The following is a 14,084-nucleotide window of genomic DNA, read 5'->3' on the forward strand; positions in this document are numbered from 1 at the left end:
AACTTAAGGAGGCGGGGTGTATTAGTCGGGCTGGGGGTTAGTACGTAACTCTGGTGCTCTCCGCCCCGCTGCTGCGAGCTCACACGGACATATTTGTGTTGGTGTGGACCTGCAGTGGGTGGAAAAATATTGGAAAATTAAATTTGTATACTTTTTCATCGGGGAGGCGCCCCCTGTTATAATGGTATGAGAAACACTGAATTCTCCCAGGAAGATTCAAATATCTTATTTCACATGACAAACTTTATGTTGTAATTGGGAGTTAAACAAAGCCAGGTGCCCCTATGAACACAGAATAGGCTTTTCCTGCTGTGATCAACCCTCCAAATGTGTTTTGAATGAAAATGATGATGGACAAAATGCAGCCGTCTGTACAAACGTTTATCAGAAGCTTTTATGAAGCGTCAGCCGTCTTTCAGACAATTCCAGTAAATATGTTCCAAAGTTATGGTGTCGTATTCCCTCCTGAAAGTCAGTGACCCAATGGTAAACCTACTGAAAGTACAAAAGATGAACTGTTCAATCTTGGGTAAGACACGGGATCCGTGAGCTAGCCAAGCAACGGCTGCATTACATTACTGTGGGAAAACGGCGTGTGTCTGAAGGTATTCATTTTGTATTTCCTCAGGCCTTTACAAATGCACTACACTGTATGTTTCTACCAGGGAAGACATGTGTAGAGAACAAAGTCATTTATCTTCATTCACTCCCACTCATTTCTGCATTTAGGCCTTCAAATATGAAATGATGTGTGTTAACATGTAGCCACGTAAGACACTGGTGTCTCATTGCTCCCTGTGGATTCTGAAGTGTGAAGTATGAGTGTGTTGTACAAGTGTGTAGAGGCACATTTAGGCACTAACAGAATGGGTCAGAGACAACAATAGAGACACCTTTTAGAATTTTCAGTCTGGAGGTTGTATTGTTGTCAAGCAAATGTGTCTCGTTTAGTTTGTGATAGTAGGCGACTGCTTTTGATCACCTTTCCCCCCGTTTCTGTTTGATTGTTAATTCTTATTTTGGCCTTTTTTATACAACTTCTGTTTCCTTTGGCTGGTTTTAGACCGACCTCGCTGAAAGCAGTGAAAGGGATTTGAGCTGCCCTTCATTCATCCGTCTCCCGATGACCACACACGCAGAGATTTTAGCAGCACTTTCATCTTCACAGCTGTGTTTTACGACTTTTTGTTTTGAAAGTGTTTCTCTAACACCGGTGGTGTGTTTTCGCTGAGGAGCTTGCATTTGCAATAACGGTGAAAGTAAAGTTTGGTGACCTTGACTATTGGCAGACATGCCTCTTGTTGTTGGACTGCACCACGCAATGTAATTTTGTCCTCACTTTCCTGCATTTTCTCCGGAGGGTTGTTTACACAGCCATGATCTTGATTTACAGAATTCGGTGCTAATGTGCAAGACAAGTTTTAGTGGATAAGGAAATGACGCGAATCATAGCTTTTTATATATTTCAACTGGGGGAAAAGATTATGGATCATACAATTATAAAGAGAGATGAAAGTAAGACCCGAGTGAGGTCCAAAATACATTTCAATACAGTTCTAAGAGCTGATGAGACTTTGGTCATTATTTTGAGGTACCTTGACTGTGTAGATAAAAAGGCTAATCTGTTTTGTTAGATCTCCCTCAGATAGCTGTGACCTTGTCTGAGAGAAGCAATATGCAGGCTGTTTTAAAGGAGCTTTCAACTGGGTTTACTGTCACTCATGCGGATGGCAGTACCTCACTTTCTCCATCTTCCGCCATCAATTTGATCCCTGAGTGGTGCTGATGGATCTCTTTTCAAGTCTCGGAACAAAAAAAGTGATCCATTAGTATAAGTGAGGTGGATTACGGAACATTGGATTCAATTTGAACACTGGAGCAGATGCTGTTTTCAACATCTCCCCCTGTTCAATTGCCCACTGTGTGGGTGGGAGTGTGTTTTCAAGCTACTTCCTGGGTGCCAATGTGTGTTGTTGTATGAGAAGCGGCCAGCATCCATAATAGAGCCTGTGTGCTCTGAATGGTAATGATGTGAGGGAGATGTGATGAGCACTGAATGCCAGAGATGGGCCACAATTAAGTCACCATTTACCATCCTAGAGACGGATAAGGGAAGATGAAATAAGAGCTGACGTAGGGAGGTTAACAAAAACTGGATACGACATGCTAATGTGGGCTAATTATTAACCGACCAACGCAAAATGGTTAACTCCATACCACGCCTTAGTTTATGTTTTATTATTAGGACAGGTGTTGCATTATTGGGACCTCCATGTTGTTTATGTCTTTAAAGAATCCAGTACACCGACTGACATTGTAGTGTATGATGTGTATGCTTAGTGCCAAGGAGGGAAAGTGGTCTCTACTTTGCTTCAATCAATACATTATCAAAAATGCAGATGTGTAAAGTGGATCTCTTAGATCTTAGTGAATCACACTTAGATTGTTGTCTGCCTCCAAATTAAACGTATGGTTTCCTCCCTGGGCCGCCCTGGGATTGATAGATAAATTGAAATAAGAAAAAAAATATTACATTTGTTAATAATGTGCATGAACATGAGCCATTTTCTAGATATTGGAGTAACAAAGCACGTTTGTTATTGTGGTTGTCACGTGACTCTGACAACCAACCATACTCGTGTTCTGCACCCGCATAGAATACTATTCACCACCGACCAATCATCTGGCTCAAGTCAACCACAATAAAAGATGACACTACGTCTCATATCTTCAAAATAAAAGCCTATTTTTTTTGACAATCTTTTGGGCAAACTAACTAGCAGTGAACAGTTATATAGAAAGTGTAGGGTGTTTTATTTTATATATATATATATATGTTTTTTTATGTGACAGAAGTTAAATGCAATTGCCAATAACATAAATAATCAAATACTTTTATCACAAGAAACCATTACATAGCTTTTGTATTTCTGTGGTGTAAGAGTACCTTTCATTAAGAAAAACGCAATTGCACAGTGCGGTCTGTCATTACATTTCCTGTTATTCCTCATGTTTGCAAATTGTCTTTATTGCATTATCCCACATTTGAAAGGGGTATAGGTGAATGTGAAATTGTCTTTATATGAAAAAATGAACAATTAGTATTCATTCAACATTTGTTTTGCTTTTATCTCATAATGTGTATATTGGCATGCTCCCGTGATGTGGTGCCTTGAATGGGAACATCAGAAATGCTAAAAGTAAACAAATGTTTATGCACAGAGATGCATATTTGTTATGGTCAATGCGGTAAGGATCAAGTATGCCCCTCAATATCCAAGGGCAGCATTTCGGCTCCCTGGTAATATACATTGTTTCAGGCGAGGCTTCCACCGACGCCGCTTTCATTGTGAAGCCTTCCGTCGGAAGTCTCGCTGTCCTTCCTCTCTACCTTGACAGGTGTGTGGGGCTCGCCGTGCTATGGACCCGATACCGTCCGGCGGACAGCGCGCTGCAGGCGGCCACACGCGGCGGCTGCTTCCCTCACGCTCACGTTACAACCCCCTCCCCGGCGTGTCGGTGCGACGATGTGCTCGGTGCCGCCGGGTCGAGCGCCGGCCTCCGGTCCGTGTGGCAGGACGATCATCTAGAGTCACGGGGGGGGAATTTATCTCCCGCGACACGTGGAAGAGGCGGAGGACTGCGCGGCGGCTCGAGCTGCACGTTGCACGGTAAGAGGCTTCGCAGATCTGGCTCGATCGGAGGGATGCAGTTAGAGGATGTGCCGATGTTTACTTGTTTGTTGCAGAGTGGGACGTTGGCTGTATATATATATATATTTTAAAATCCACATGTGTATTCATTTGTAACACGCATGTTCGAACGTTAGTTCGTATGAAGGACATAATAACAATATCCGCTCTTAAAATACATGCGACTGTATTTTGGGAAACCTTTCAAAGCTTAAACAATTTAGGTTAAAAAATATATTATTGTGATTAAATTGACCCTCTCTACAATGCCTGTGCCCTCGATAGCGGTGCTTCTTAAATGGGGATACGTGAGGGCACTCCAGGAGGTAGTGGGATTTAAAAGAAAATGTTTTAAATTATCGTCCATTCAAATTATTACTTTCTATAAAATAGAAGAAAAGTGTATGTCAGTCAGCAATGTGCATTGCCTCTTTTTCTCAACCAAAAACCCCTACATTTAAAAAAAATGTGTTACATCCCTGAACTACTAATCTGTAGCATATGTGAATACAGTAAATCAATATAGTCTCTACTCCTTGTTACTGTATTTGTCTTATCTATGGCAGTGTAAGAACAACGTGCTGACAGCATAAAGGAAGTCTATGTTTAGAAGACTACCTCTCCCCTCATCGATGTTGAGTCATTATCTGCTGGCACACTTGATGGGTAAACCTGTTCTCTGTGGTTCCTCCTCATGCAGCGGTTAGTGTCAGCTGGCTGCACGACTGTGCAGCCCTGTCTGTTGGTAATAACACTTCCAATCTCATCAAAGTACTGCCGAGGTCTGACCTCAGGCTTCAGCTATCCAGGAACGACTCCAAAGGCGAGCCCGCTGCTCATAATGTGAGCATTATATTTTTCTTATGGAACTTAACCCGGTATTGCTAAAAGCAAGACTTCATCTCCGTTTTGAGCAAAAGTCCTCTTGGACAAATCTGTGTGCCAGACGCTACCTCCGTCCCCTTGATTTAATTTTAGTTCCCATTGTCAGAGGCAGTGCTCTGAGCCTCCCCAGCTGCCAGTTACATAATAACAGCCGAGGACTGTCACCGTTTACAGAGCAGGCGGGAGGGGGCCAAGGGGCTATGGCGAAATGGAGAGCGGACAACACTGAAGGAGGCCACATTTGCGGCGTTATATAAGAGATGTTTTCCCTTCCACTCTGCTGGTAGGATGCAGATGATGGTGTTCCAGAAATAGGCCAGATTGATGGAAAGGGGGATGCTGCACACACTGGGTTTACCAACGGAACCGTCCCGCCGGTAATGCACCGCGAGAGTACGGGTCTGTTTTCACGTATTACCGGCTGGCCTTTGTTACTTATATCCTGCCGGTAATTTGCATTGTGTAGAGCGGTGCGCACATGGGGTCACCAGACACCAGACTACATTCAAGGACTTATAAGTCTAATATATTTTATGAAAGGTTAGGGGGGGTTGGCAAATTCGTAATAGCTTTCCTTCTGGATAACTTTTTCAGAGGAGTGTGCAGTACGTCTGTTTTTGATTTGTGGATGAGAATTCATTAAAAAGCAGCCATGCTTGAAATGGAGGTGGATGTCGACTGGAAGGAAAGTCCAAATTTCATTTTGTGCTGCTATCGAAAAGAACACTGAGCCCAGGGAAAGGAGATTTTTATGATGTGAAGTGGATCACAATCAAATATTTAATAAAATATTATTAATGAGATGAGAGAACATGTTTGCAGTGGTTATTGATTTTGCAAAATATGGCTGTCATGTGATGGCAGGGATATACGATTCATGCTGGTGTGGTTTGGCATTGACGACTTCTATCCATCACGTGTGATTAACAAATAAGACATTTTCTGTGCATCACAGAAAATCACCAAGCCAGAAACAAGCATCACGTAGTCTTTGCACTGTGCTTTACTGCTGATGTGACGCTTTATGTCAGTGTTTGTACCAAACAGACATTGAATGAGAGGCCTTACTTCTCCTCTGGTCTCATTCACCTGTTATAAGGAAAACGCAAATATAACGTGGTTTTTATTATCCGTAATGAACTCCAACTTTAGAACGGGGGTTGTGGAGGGTAGTAGTCTGTCCGCTGGTGCGAGCTCCACGTGCACGCCTGTTTGTGGAACCAAATGGATTCTGTCTGATGTGGATATCTTTCTGAACCAACTGATGCCCTGCTGCAAAACATGAGATGAAGTTTTCTTGAAAAATGGACATACAGTTGGATTCGGGGTTGGAAGGACAGCTTTATGTAAATTCAAAGCCTGCATCTCTCGCAGATCTTTTTTTCCTAAAACAACAACGTTATCATTGCAATAATAACTATGGAAAAACTCTTTCTTTGCATTATTGTGATTTGAGGCAGCTGGTGGGGTCCTGCGGGAGCCCTAAGCCGCGTCCAATTAAACTGAGAAGACCGCCATGGGAAATGTAAAACTATATTAAAGTACAAATTACTTGTCAAATTCTATCATGCGTCTCTAAATATTTAACTTTAAAATCTCTATGATATCACTGATGTCATGGATGATTTGCTCACTTCTCTGCTTTTGGCGAGATTATGTGAGCTTTCCTCCTAAATTATAATGATTACATTTCCTAAAGGGGACATATTATGAAAATTCCTATTTTGATAGTGCTTCTACATGTTAATTTGAGTATCTGGCATGTCTACCTACCCAAAAACTCTGAAAAAAACAACTTGCACGATTTGTTGTGGTTTTTGTACATCCTACAACGTTGTGCTTGAGTGACTGCGATTGAGCTTCCTTATCATTCTCTCGTCACTATGAAATAGGAGTCTCTCTTACATGGCCATGGCCATGTAGTATGAAACAAAAATAGACAAATTGTCTTGTGGCAAACAGTGACACATTTAGGATGTTTGCAGTTTTGTCATATAATGGAAAATAATGTAATCAGACTGACTCACAATTCATAATGGTCATTTTAGGTGAAAGTCAGTGAGAGAGTGAAGTCACATTGAAATCTTCCATTGCTTGTGAAAAATATAATATAATAAAATAACCCTCTTCCAGATTTAATCAGAATCAGCTGTATTGTCCACCTATGCTTGCCATGCATTGGATTTGATTCACCATATACTGTATATACAGTTTCTCTAAACAAAAACACAAAAAAAGAAAATCAGACGAGGGTTTTAACATTTAAGAACTATACAATATAGATGTAATTATATATGCACAAATATATACACAACAATTGAAAAAAATATATATACATATAAAACAAAAATGTTTTTAAAATAACCTTGTAAAGGGAACTTTCACCCTAACATCATTAATGTTGTTTTATTTCGCACCTTGTCCGCAGCAAAACAGATTTATAAGTTGACCTTTTGCATCTGCAGCCGCATCAAAAACAAATTAACGCGGCGCTGTGCAAATGGAGCTGCCTTTTGCTCCGTTAGACGGGGCCTGCCGCCTCGCTGTCACCTCGTGGGTTAATTTATGGTCACTCTGCTTCCTTTTTTTTTCCATGAAAGGTTGGACTTGGCTTTGTATTCGTTGTGCTGCACATCAGTCTGTTGCTCCTGAGGACTGTGTGCAAAGAGTGACTCATCATGAGTGGAGCCGGTATTTCAAGGTCAAAAATTAGAATTTGGTGTTGAATTACCAACAGCCCGGACAGTAAAATCTGAGCTTGTTTAGCCTTTACACCGCTGTGCTGTTCTCTTCATGGGATCCGCCTATCTGTTTTTTCTTCTACTAATGCAATACAGCAAACTTTTGGTGGATTTTTCATTGAGGTACAGGCAGTAAAATGTGTTTTTTTTCCCCCCCAGCAGGCGTGATGCTTAGAGGCCGCTGCATGAGGCAGCAAGCACGACGCGCATGATGGAGGAGGCTGCCAGTCGCCTCGAGCGGGACCATGTGCACAACGTCTATGACAAGATTGCTCCGTACTTCAACGACAGCCGCTATAAAGCCTGGCCGAAGGTCCGGCAGTTCCTGCTGGACCTGCAGCCGGGGAGCATCGTGGCTGACATTGGTGGGCGTTCCCTCCTGATGATTAATGCATTGTTTGTCTTTGTCTATTTTTTCTTACAATGAGTCATTTTTAATCTAGTCAGTCCACTTCAGTCCTAATCAGCCACTCGTGCTGTAGCTGACTGTGGTGTCCCCGGCAGGTTGTGGCAATGGCAAGTATCTGCACATCAACAAGGAGGTGTTGAAGCTGGGGTGCGATGTGTGTCACCCCTTGCTGGACTTTGCATGGAGCCAAGGACACGAGGTCCAGATGTGCGACGGGCTGCATTTGCCTTACAGAGACGGCTGCTTCGACGCTGTGCTCTCGATTGCAGGTAATGCGATGTAGGTGAAAGGATCTTTTGATGTTGTTGATTCCTCACATTCAGTAACAAATCACTCGCTTCATATGCATGACGGCACGCCGCCGAAGCTGCCATTTGCCTCATATTTAAATGAGCAATGAGCGCACACAGTCTACATAATTGTTTTCTGTTGGCTGCCAGTGCTGAATGGGACTTGGCATCATCATTAAATAAACAATGCTATAGTTCTGACAAATGAATGCTTTTTGTTGCAGTCATCCATCATTTGTCCACCAAAGAACGCCGTATCCGAGCAATAAAGGAGATGGCTCGCACCCTGCGAGTGGGCGGACGCATCATGATCTACGTGTGGGCCATGGAGCAGAAACGTCGGAAGTTCGAGAAACAGGACATCTTTGTTCCCTGGAACCCCAACCCCGAGTCGCCCTGCGGCTCAACCGAGGAGCGCGCCGAACCCAGGAGCCGGGCCACGGGTCAGAGCGCGAGCGAAGCCATAGACGACAACGCCGACAAGCACAGGAAAGTCCGAAGCACATCCTCCGTGGCGGACGAGGAAGCGGACCTGGGCGGCGCCGCGCCGCAGCGGAGCGCACAGAGGCTGTGGTTCTTCTCCCGGTCCCTGGACTCCGTGTTTGACTTCGGAAGCCTGGTCATCTCCCGCTCGTCCTCCAGAGAGCTGAGCACTTTGTCGCCCCCTCCCGGCGAAAACGAGGGGAACAAGGCCAGACGGCGCGGGAGACGGCGAGGCCTCATCAGACAGGTATCGAGCTTCTTTTCCCCCTCGCCCGTGATCGGATCCGAGGAGGACGTCTTCGACGCCGGCGCAGACCTGCGCGAGGGACAGAGGGATCCCGGAATAAGCGGCGGCACGCAGAGCGAGGGCGCCTCGGTGACGCTCGCGCGGGAGTGCGGCTCCCTGGCCCTGCCCGATCTGGTCCCTTTCCAGAAGGAGCACCTGATGCAGCCTGGAGACGAGAGGGAAGGAGGGCTGCAGGGAGAGGAGGAGCCGGAAAGCACAACGGGTTCTCAGGGGAGCGAGGGGCACGCGGAGGGCTCCTGCCTGAGGTACTATCACGTCTTCAGGGAGGGAGAACTAGCAGAGCTGATCGAGAATCATGTTGAAAAGCTTTGTGTCAAACACACCTACTTTGATCACGCCAACTGGTGTGTGGTGGCAGAGAAAGTTCGGTTATAGAAAATCTGATTTTAACTTGATTTTTATTGTTTTGCGTCAACTCTGCTGCAAGTGTTAGCACTGAATCCCACATTTGATGACCATGCAATATTGTGACTGGAAAGTGAATATAGAGATGTAGAAGTTGTTAAAAGTACACTAAACTACTCCTTTGCTGCAATTCTCTCCTTAGTGTAACTTAATGGCATCACATGTCATTTTAGATGGTATCAATGTAATGGTTTTCATCAATGGCCTTCAACGTAAAAAAAAAACTATATAGCTGTTTTTATTGTATATATCAACACATGAAACCAACAAGCATTATCCACATCTTCAGTGTGTGGGCCCTTTTAGTATCAATAATTATTTTTTATTACTGAACCACAGCGAGCTCCAACGCCGCTAATAATTTGAACTCTCTTTATGCACCAGAGATTAAAAAGAAATGCACTGTTTGTCTCTTTGGACTTTTGATATTAGCCAAAGAGGAATTTGTGGAATTACATTACTCTTCCACCTGATCTAAAATGTTTTATTTTGTTGATTAGTGTAGAATTCACTCAATTAGTTATTTTTGATTCTTGAAAATGAGCTAAAGTATCTGTTATTAACTTCTTGTGGACTCTCCATAATATCGCAAAACGCCATCATAAGAAGAGCGAAAAGTTGTGCAGAATATCTTCCAAAGCATTTGTGTATTTACATTTTATTCTCCAAGTATTTCAAAGCCTGAGCTGCCAGTGTTTGTGTGCTTGATGTCTGTAATAGTTGTAAACGTGTCTTGTGTTCGATTAACAAATACACTGCCTCATATAATGTGAATAAACATTGCACTGTACCACAAATATACCGCTGCTCGATGACTTATTAGTGCAGTATGTGTGGACCAACTGTTCATTTTAAAGACACGCTGGTACCTTGATGTCTTATGTGAACTGTTGTAAATACTTCTGAGTTTAAATTTGTTTTTCATTAATAAATATTTTTGTTCATGAGTGTTGTGCTGCCTTTACCTTTCATGAACAATACCTGTAAGAGTTTGGAAGACCCAATTTGTCACAACCACAACATGTACGGTTCAATAACAAAATGTTTAATAGTTATAGACAGTTGCTACTATAGAAGTACTGATACAGTACCGTGATATATTTAACATGTTAAATCCCCCTTTATTCAAAACATAGCACATTATGTATTTGCGTGAACTGTCTCCAACTTCTTTTTCATAATTCTTTGCTGCAATGTAAAGGAGCTGCATGTACAGAATATACAGTATATCAAATAAGTATTGATTCTTAATATATCACATTGCCCTATTTTTTTACTCCCAAATAAAAATATTGGCCCCTGAAGATCCAGTACCGGTGAAGCTCTGAGGCTCCTCTTGATTTACATTCCACATTCCCTCCACACCTGAAATAGGAAGAACATGAATGCAAAATAAACCTTTTGTTTCCTGAGACAGTTGGCATGTTGTAGACACCTTTGTGTGCGCTGTACCTGAGTTGCTGCTCTGTGAACGATGGAGTGTCTAGCGGCCAGTACGTCGATGTCTCTCGAGTATCCTCCGCCGATAACGGCAGCAAGAGGAACACCTCTGCTCACCACACTCTTCATCACGTACAGATCTCTCCGATACAGCCCTGGGAGATACACACAGTCAATAGAAATAGCCCAGACGTGGCTGGTGGGTGCAGATGATGCCGCGTCGAGGCGATCGGTCACCTTGGTCAGTCAAGCGGAGCCGCCCCAGCTCATCGTCCCGATGAGGGTCGACGCCCGCGTCGTACAGGACCAGGTCTGGACGGAAGGTCTCCAGCAGCCGAGGGAGGTGGGCCTCCACTGTAGAGAACATCATGCAAGTAATTAAGTTGGTGGAAACTGACTTAATTACTTGCAACCACACTCTTTATTCAGCATTTTCATTTTAAGACTTGAGAGAAATATAAACAAATGTCAACTTCTAACTTTATACACAGCCACACTATGTGGCTCACTTTAATGGCGAGTGTGAACTCACCTGTGGAGAGGTACTCCTTGTCTTCCAGCCCATCGTCGACGCTGACATCGAGGTCACTCTGTTGTTTACGGACGGGGAAGTTTTTCCCACAATGCACAGAAAATGTAAACACACACGGCTCCTCTTGAAAGATGAAAGCAGTGCCGTCGCCCTGTTGGATGCAAGCGAAAGGTTTACCACTGGGGTTACTGCTCATAGGACGAAAGAATTACATGTTGGCACGACAATACAAATAGCAGTTACGAGTTAACACTACCTGATGCACATCTAGATCCACAATCAGAACCTTCCTTTTGGTCGGGGAGTTGCCCATCAGATATCTGGCCGCAACTGCCAAGTCATTGAGGAGACAAAACCCTGAACCGTAGCTGGGAAACGCATGATGGGTCCCTCCTGCCGTGCTGCAGGCCAGACCCCTCTGCAGAGCAGCTTCAGCAGCCAGAACCGTCCCACCTGGCAACACGGAGAAGGGGACACATCATGTGGGACCTTTCCCGGCCATCCGGCTGCTCGGGTCACCGGGGGGACGTTCTTCTCACCTGTTTCATACCGGCAGCGTCTCACTATGCCTTCACTCCAGGGAAAACCTGTCCTCCTTTGTTCCTGCTCATTTATTTTCCCACCTATGAAGTTGTTGAGGTATTCCTCAGTGTGCACACAGCGGAGTAAATCTTTGGAGGCGATTTCAGGGAGCCACACCTACTGTGAAGGAGGAAGATCTCATTAGCAGGAGAATGCGACCAAACAAGGGCCTTCGGTGGAAACAATGCATTTTACTAATCAATCTATAACTAGATTTTCTATAATTATAAAAAGAAAATAATTACAAATCCAAGCAGGGTGGCATCTTTAAGTGTATTGACCCTTTTTAGTGACATTTCAGCACAAAATATATATATATATAGAATATCGTAAGAATTCATGAATGACTCGCTCACCTGTTTCTCTGTAATGACTTGATCTTTGATTAGATGGTGCAAAACCCGGGGGAACTTGCCCATGGGGAACCTGTGGTTGGGAGGCAGATCGCACACATACTTGCTGTGATGAACTATCGGGAGTGCGCTGGATTCACGTCGGACCTGCAGGGTGAAGAGGTTCACTGCGAGGTCAGATTCACTGAAAGGTATTAAGTTCGCGATGTAACAAATGTACTTAGGTTCTTACTGGTTCAGTGTAGAAACATCTACATGCGGCCAGGGCGGCTCCGACTTGCCGTGCGACTTTACTGCGAAGCCTTGGAGAAAACGTAGCGCAGGTCATTGCTGTCACTGATGTTTAATCCGCTAATAGACAGAGTACCACTCAATACAGAAATGATAGGTGTTCTATTGCGTGGTGTTATGAAACGGGACAGGGAGGAGCGCGCTGTTGAGCGGCGGATGTTTCACTGTGTCTGTCATCTCCACCGCCCCCTGCTGGCACGGAGTGGAAACAACACGCAGAGCGCTGGTTCCTCATCATCACCCTCTACCGATGTGGGGAGAATACTGCTGATGTGACTACGATATGACGGACACACACACACACACACACACACACACACACACACACACACACAGCAATTTAGACAACTTGAGTACAAATACAAATCGTACATCGTAAGCGTGGGCGCAGGCGCAGAGGAGAAAACGTGGCAGGAGCACGAGTCAGTGTAGCCGATATACCAGCATAGTATATTTCGCCAGTGCCTGACGAGACACGAATCTCACCTACATCACTGACTCATATGTCAGAGATGTATTTTGGGGTCCTGAGCCAAGAACTGAGAGTGAGAGCCAGATATTGAATGTGCTTGATCCTATGAAGTAAATCATGACCAATGATGATTAAGGAATGGCTTAGAAATAGAACTTAATAATAAAATGTAAATGTTCATTCTAATTGAATAATCTATTTTATTCTCAACCCACTTGCTCAAATCGGTGTTTTCTGTTCCAAATATTCCCTTTGATGGTATTGTTTTCTGCATACTTATTTTATTTTTGAAAGAGAAGTCAGAATTTAAAACTTTAAATAAAGGAGGTGAATTTGTGATTTTCATTCGGTATACGTTTTCCCTTTTCGCTCCTCTTGATGCACCCAATGGTCGAAGGTCTTTTGACTAATTTTAACGTATTTGCATATAGAGTCGTTTTCTCCTCCTAGTTGTCAGTACCCTGATCATCTTTATTCAGATGCCAGAGCAAGTTGTGGCCATGCAGTGCAATTGTTAGAAGAGACTATTTGGTGTCACAGTGAACTCACGTCACACAGCGTGGTCCAGTTTCAAGTGACACAAGACTCAAAGGACATAGTGATGTATGGCAAATAATTCACTTGCATTTTACAAGTTCAAAAAATGGGGCCTATTGGTGCTTTTATGGATGAAAAACAGATGCCCTTTAGAAAAGAATTGCAATAATTTCCTTATCATTGTAACGGTCTGTAACTTTTGGAGCTCCTCTTGCCTCTCCCATCTGTCACTGTTTCACTTTGCTAGCAGGCAGCTCAAGGCACTGTCTGGCGTACCTTTGGCTGTGTGTCTGTATAAAGAGTCTGGTGAATGGGGATTAGGGCTGCCCCCACTGGGCAGGGCTAGTTTGCTCATGGGTAGATGAGAATCTGCGGGAAACAAAAAAAGATGAGAGCGTTGGCCCCAGGTCCCCAGCAGACATCTCCTCATAATAAAGAAAGGGGATTAAAGAGCTGAAATTGATTGCAGACGTTATCATTGTGAAAAGGCATTTGAATAGAGGGCGAGAATGAGGAAGGGACTCTCTTTCTCAATAAAAGACTCCAGTATATCCTGACATAAACATTGTTGGCTTCATGCAGATAAAAGTTCTATTAATTAATCAACACGTCAATTTCTCAATTTCATTTTATCTTTTTAAAGGCACACCACAGTCATGCTCCTT

General features: G+C 43.7%; 2 protein-coding genes across 3 annotated transcripts; one reads left to right on the plus strand and one right to left on the minus strand.

Annotated features, from left to right (window-relative positions):
- Positions 1-1,862: 1,862 nt before the first annotated feature.
- Positions 1,863-10,159, plus strand: trmt9b (tRNA methyltransferase 9B). Of its 2 annotated transcripts, none has more exons than XM_037469543.2 (4): positions 1,863-3,671; positions 7,478-7,683; positions 7,823-7,996; positions 8,242-10,159. In XM_037469543.2, the coding sequence occupies exons 2-4, from the start codon at positions 7,527-7,529 to the stop codon at positions 9,180-9,182; spliced, it is 1,272 nt and encodes a 423-aa protein (XP_037325440.2). In that variant the 5' UTR covers positions 1,863-3,671; positions 7,478-7,526; the 3' UTR covers positions 9,183-10,159. The 2 variants fall into 2 exon arrangements, with proteins under 2 accessions (XP_037325440.2, XP_037325448.2); XM_037469551.2 differs by having other exon boundaries at positions 7,481-7,683.
- Positions 10,160-10,224: 65 nt separating this feature from the next.
- On the minus strand, positions 10,225-12,565 carry hdac12 (histone deacetylase 12). Its single transcript, XM_037469634.2, has 8 exons — positions 12,352-12,565; positions 12,123-12,266; positions 11,724-11,883; positions 11,441-11,637; positions 11,185-11,335; positions 10,890-11,006; positions 10,665-10,807; positions 10,225-10,577 (listed from the first exon to the last, which is right to left on the minus strand). Exons 1-8 carry the CDS (start codon positions 12,445-12,447, stop codon positions 10,554-10,556), a joined length of 1,032 nt encoding a protein of 343 aa, XP_037325531.2. The 5' UTR covers positions 12,448-12,565; the 3' UTR covers positions 10,225-10,553.
- Positions 12,566-14,084: the final 1,519 nt, after the last annotated feature.

The sequence above is a fragment of the Pungitius pungitius genome, chromosome 3 (genome assembly GCF_949316345.1).
Source record: "Pungitius pungitius chromosome 3, fPunPun2.1, whole genome shotgun sequence".
In the NCBI taxonomy this organism is placed as follows: domain Eukaryota; kingdom Metazoa; phylum Chordata; class Actinopteri; order Perciformes; family Gasterosteidae; genus Pungitius; species Pungitius pungitius.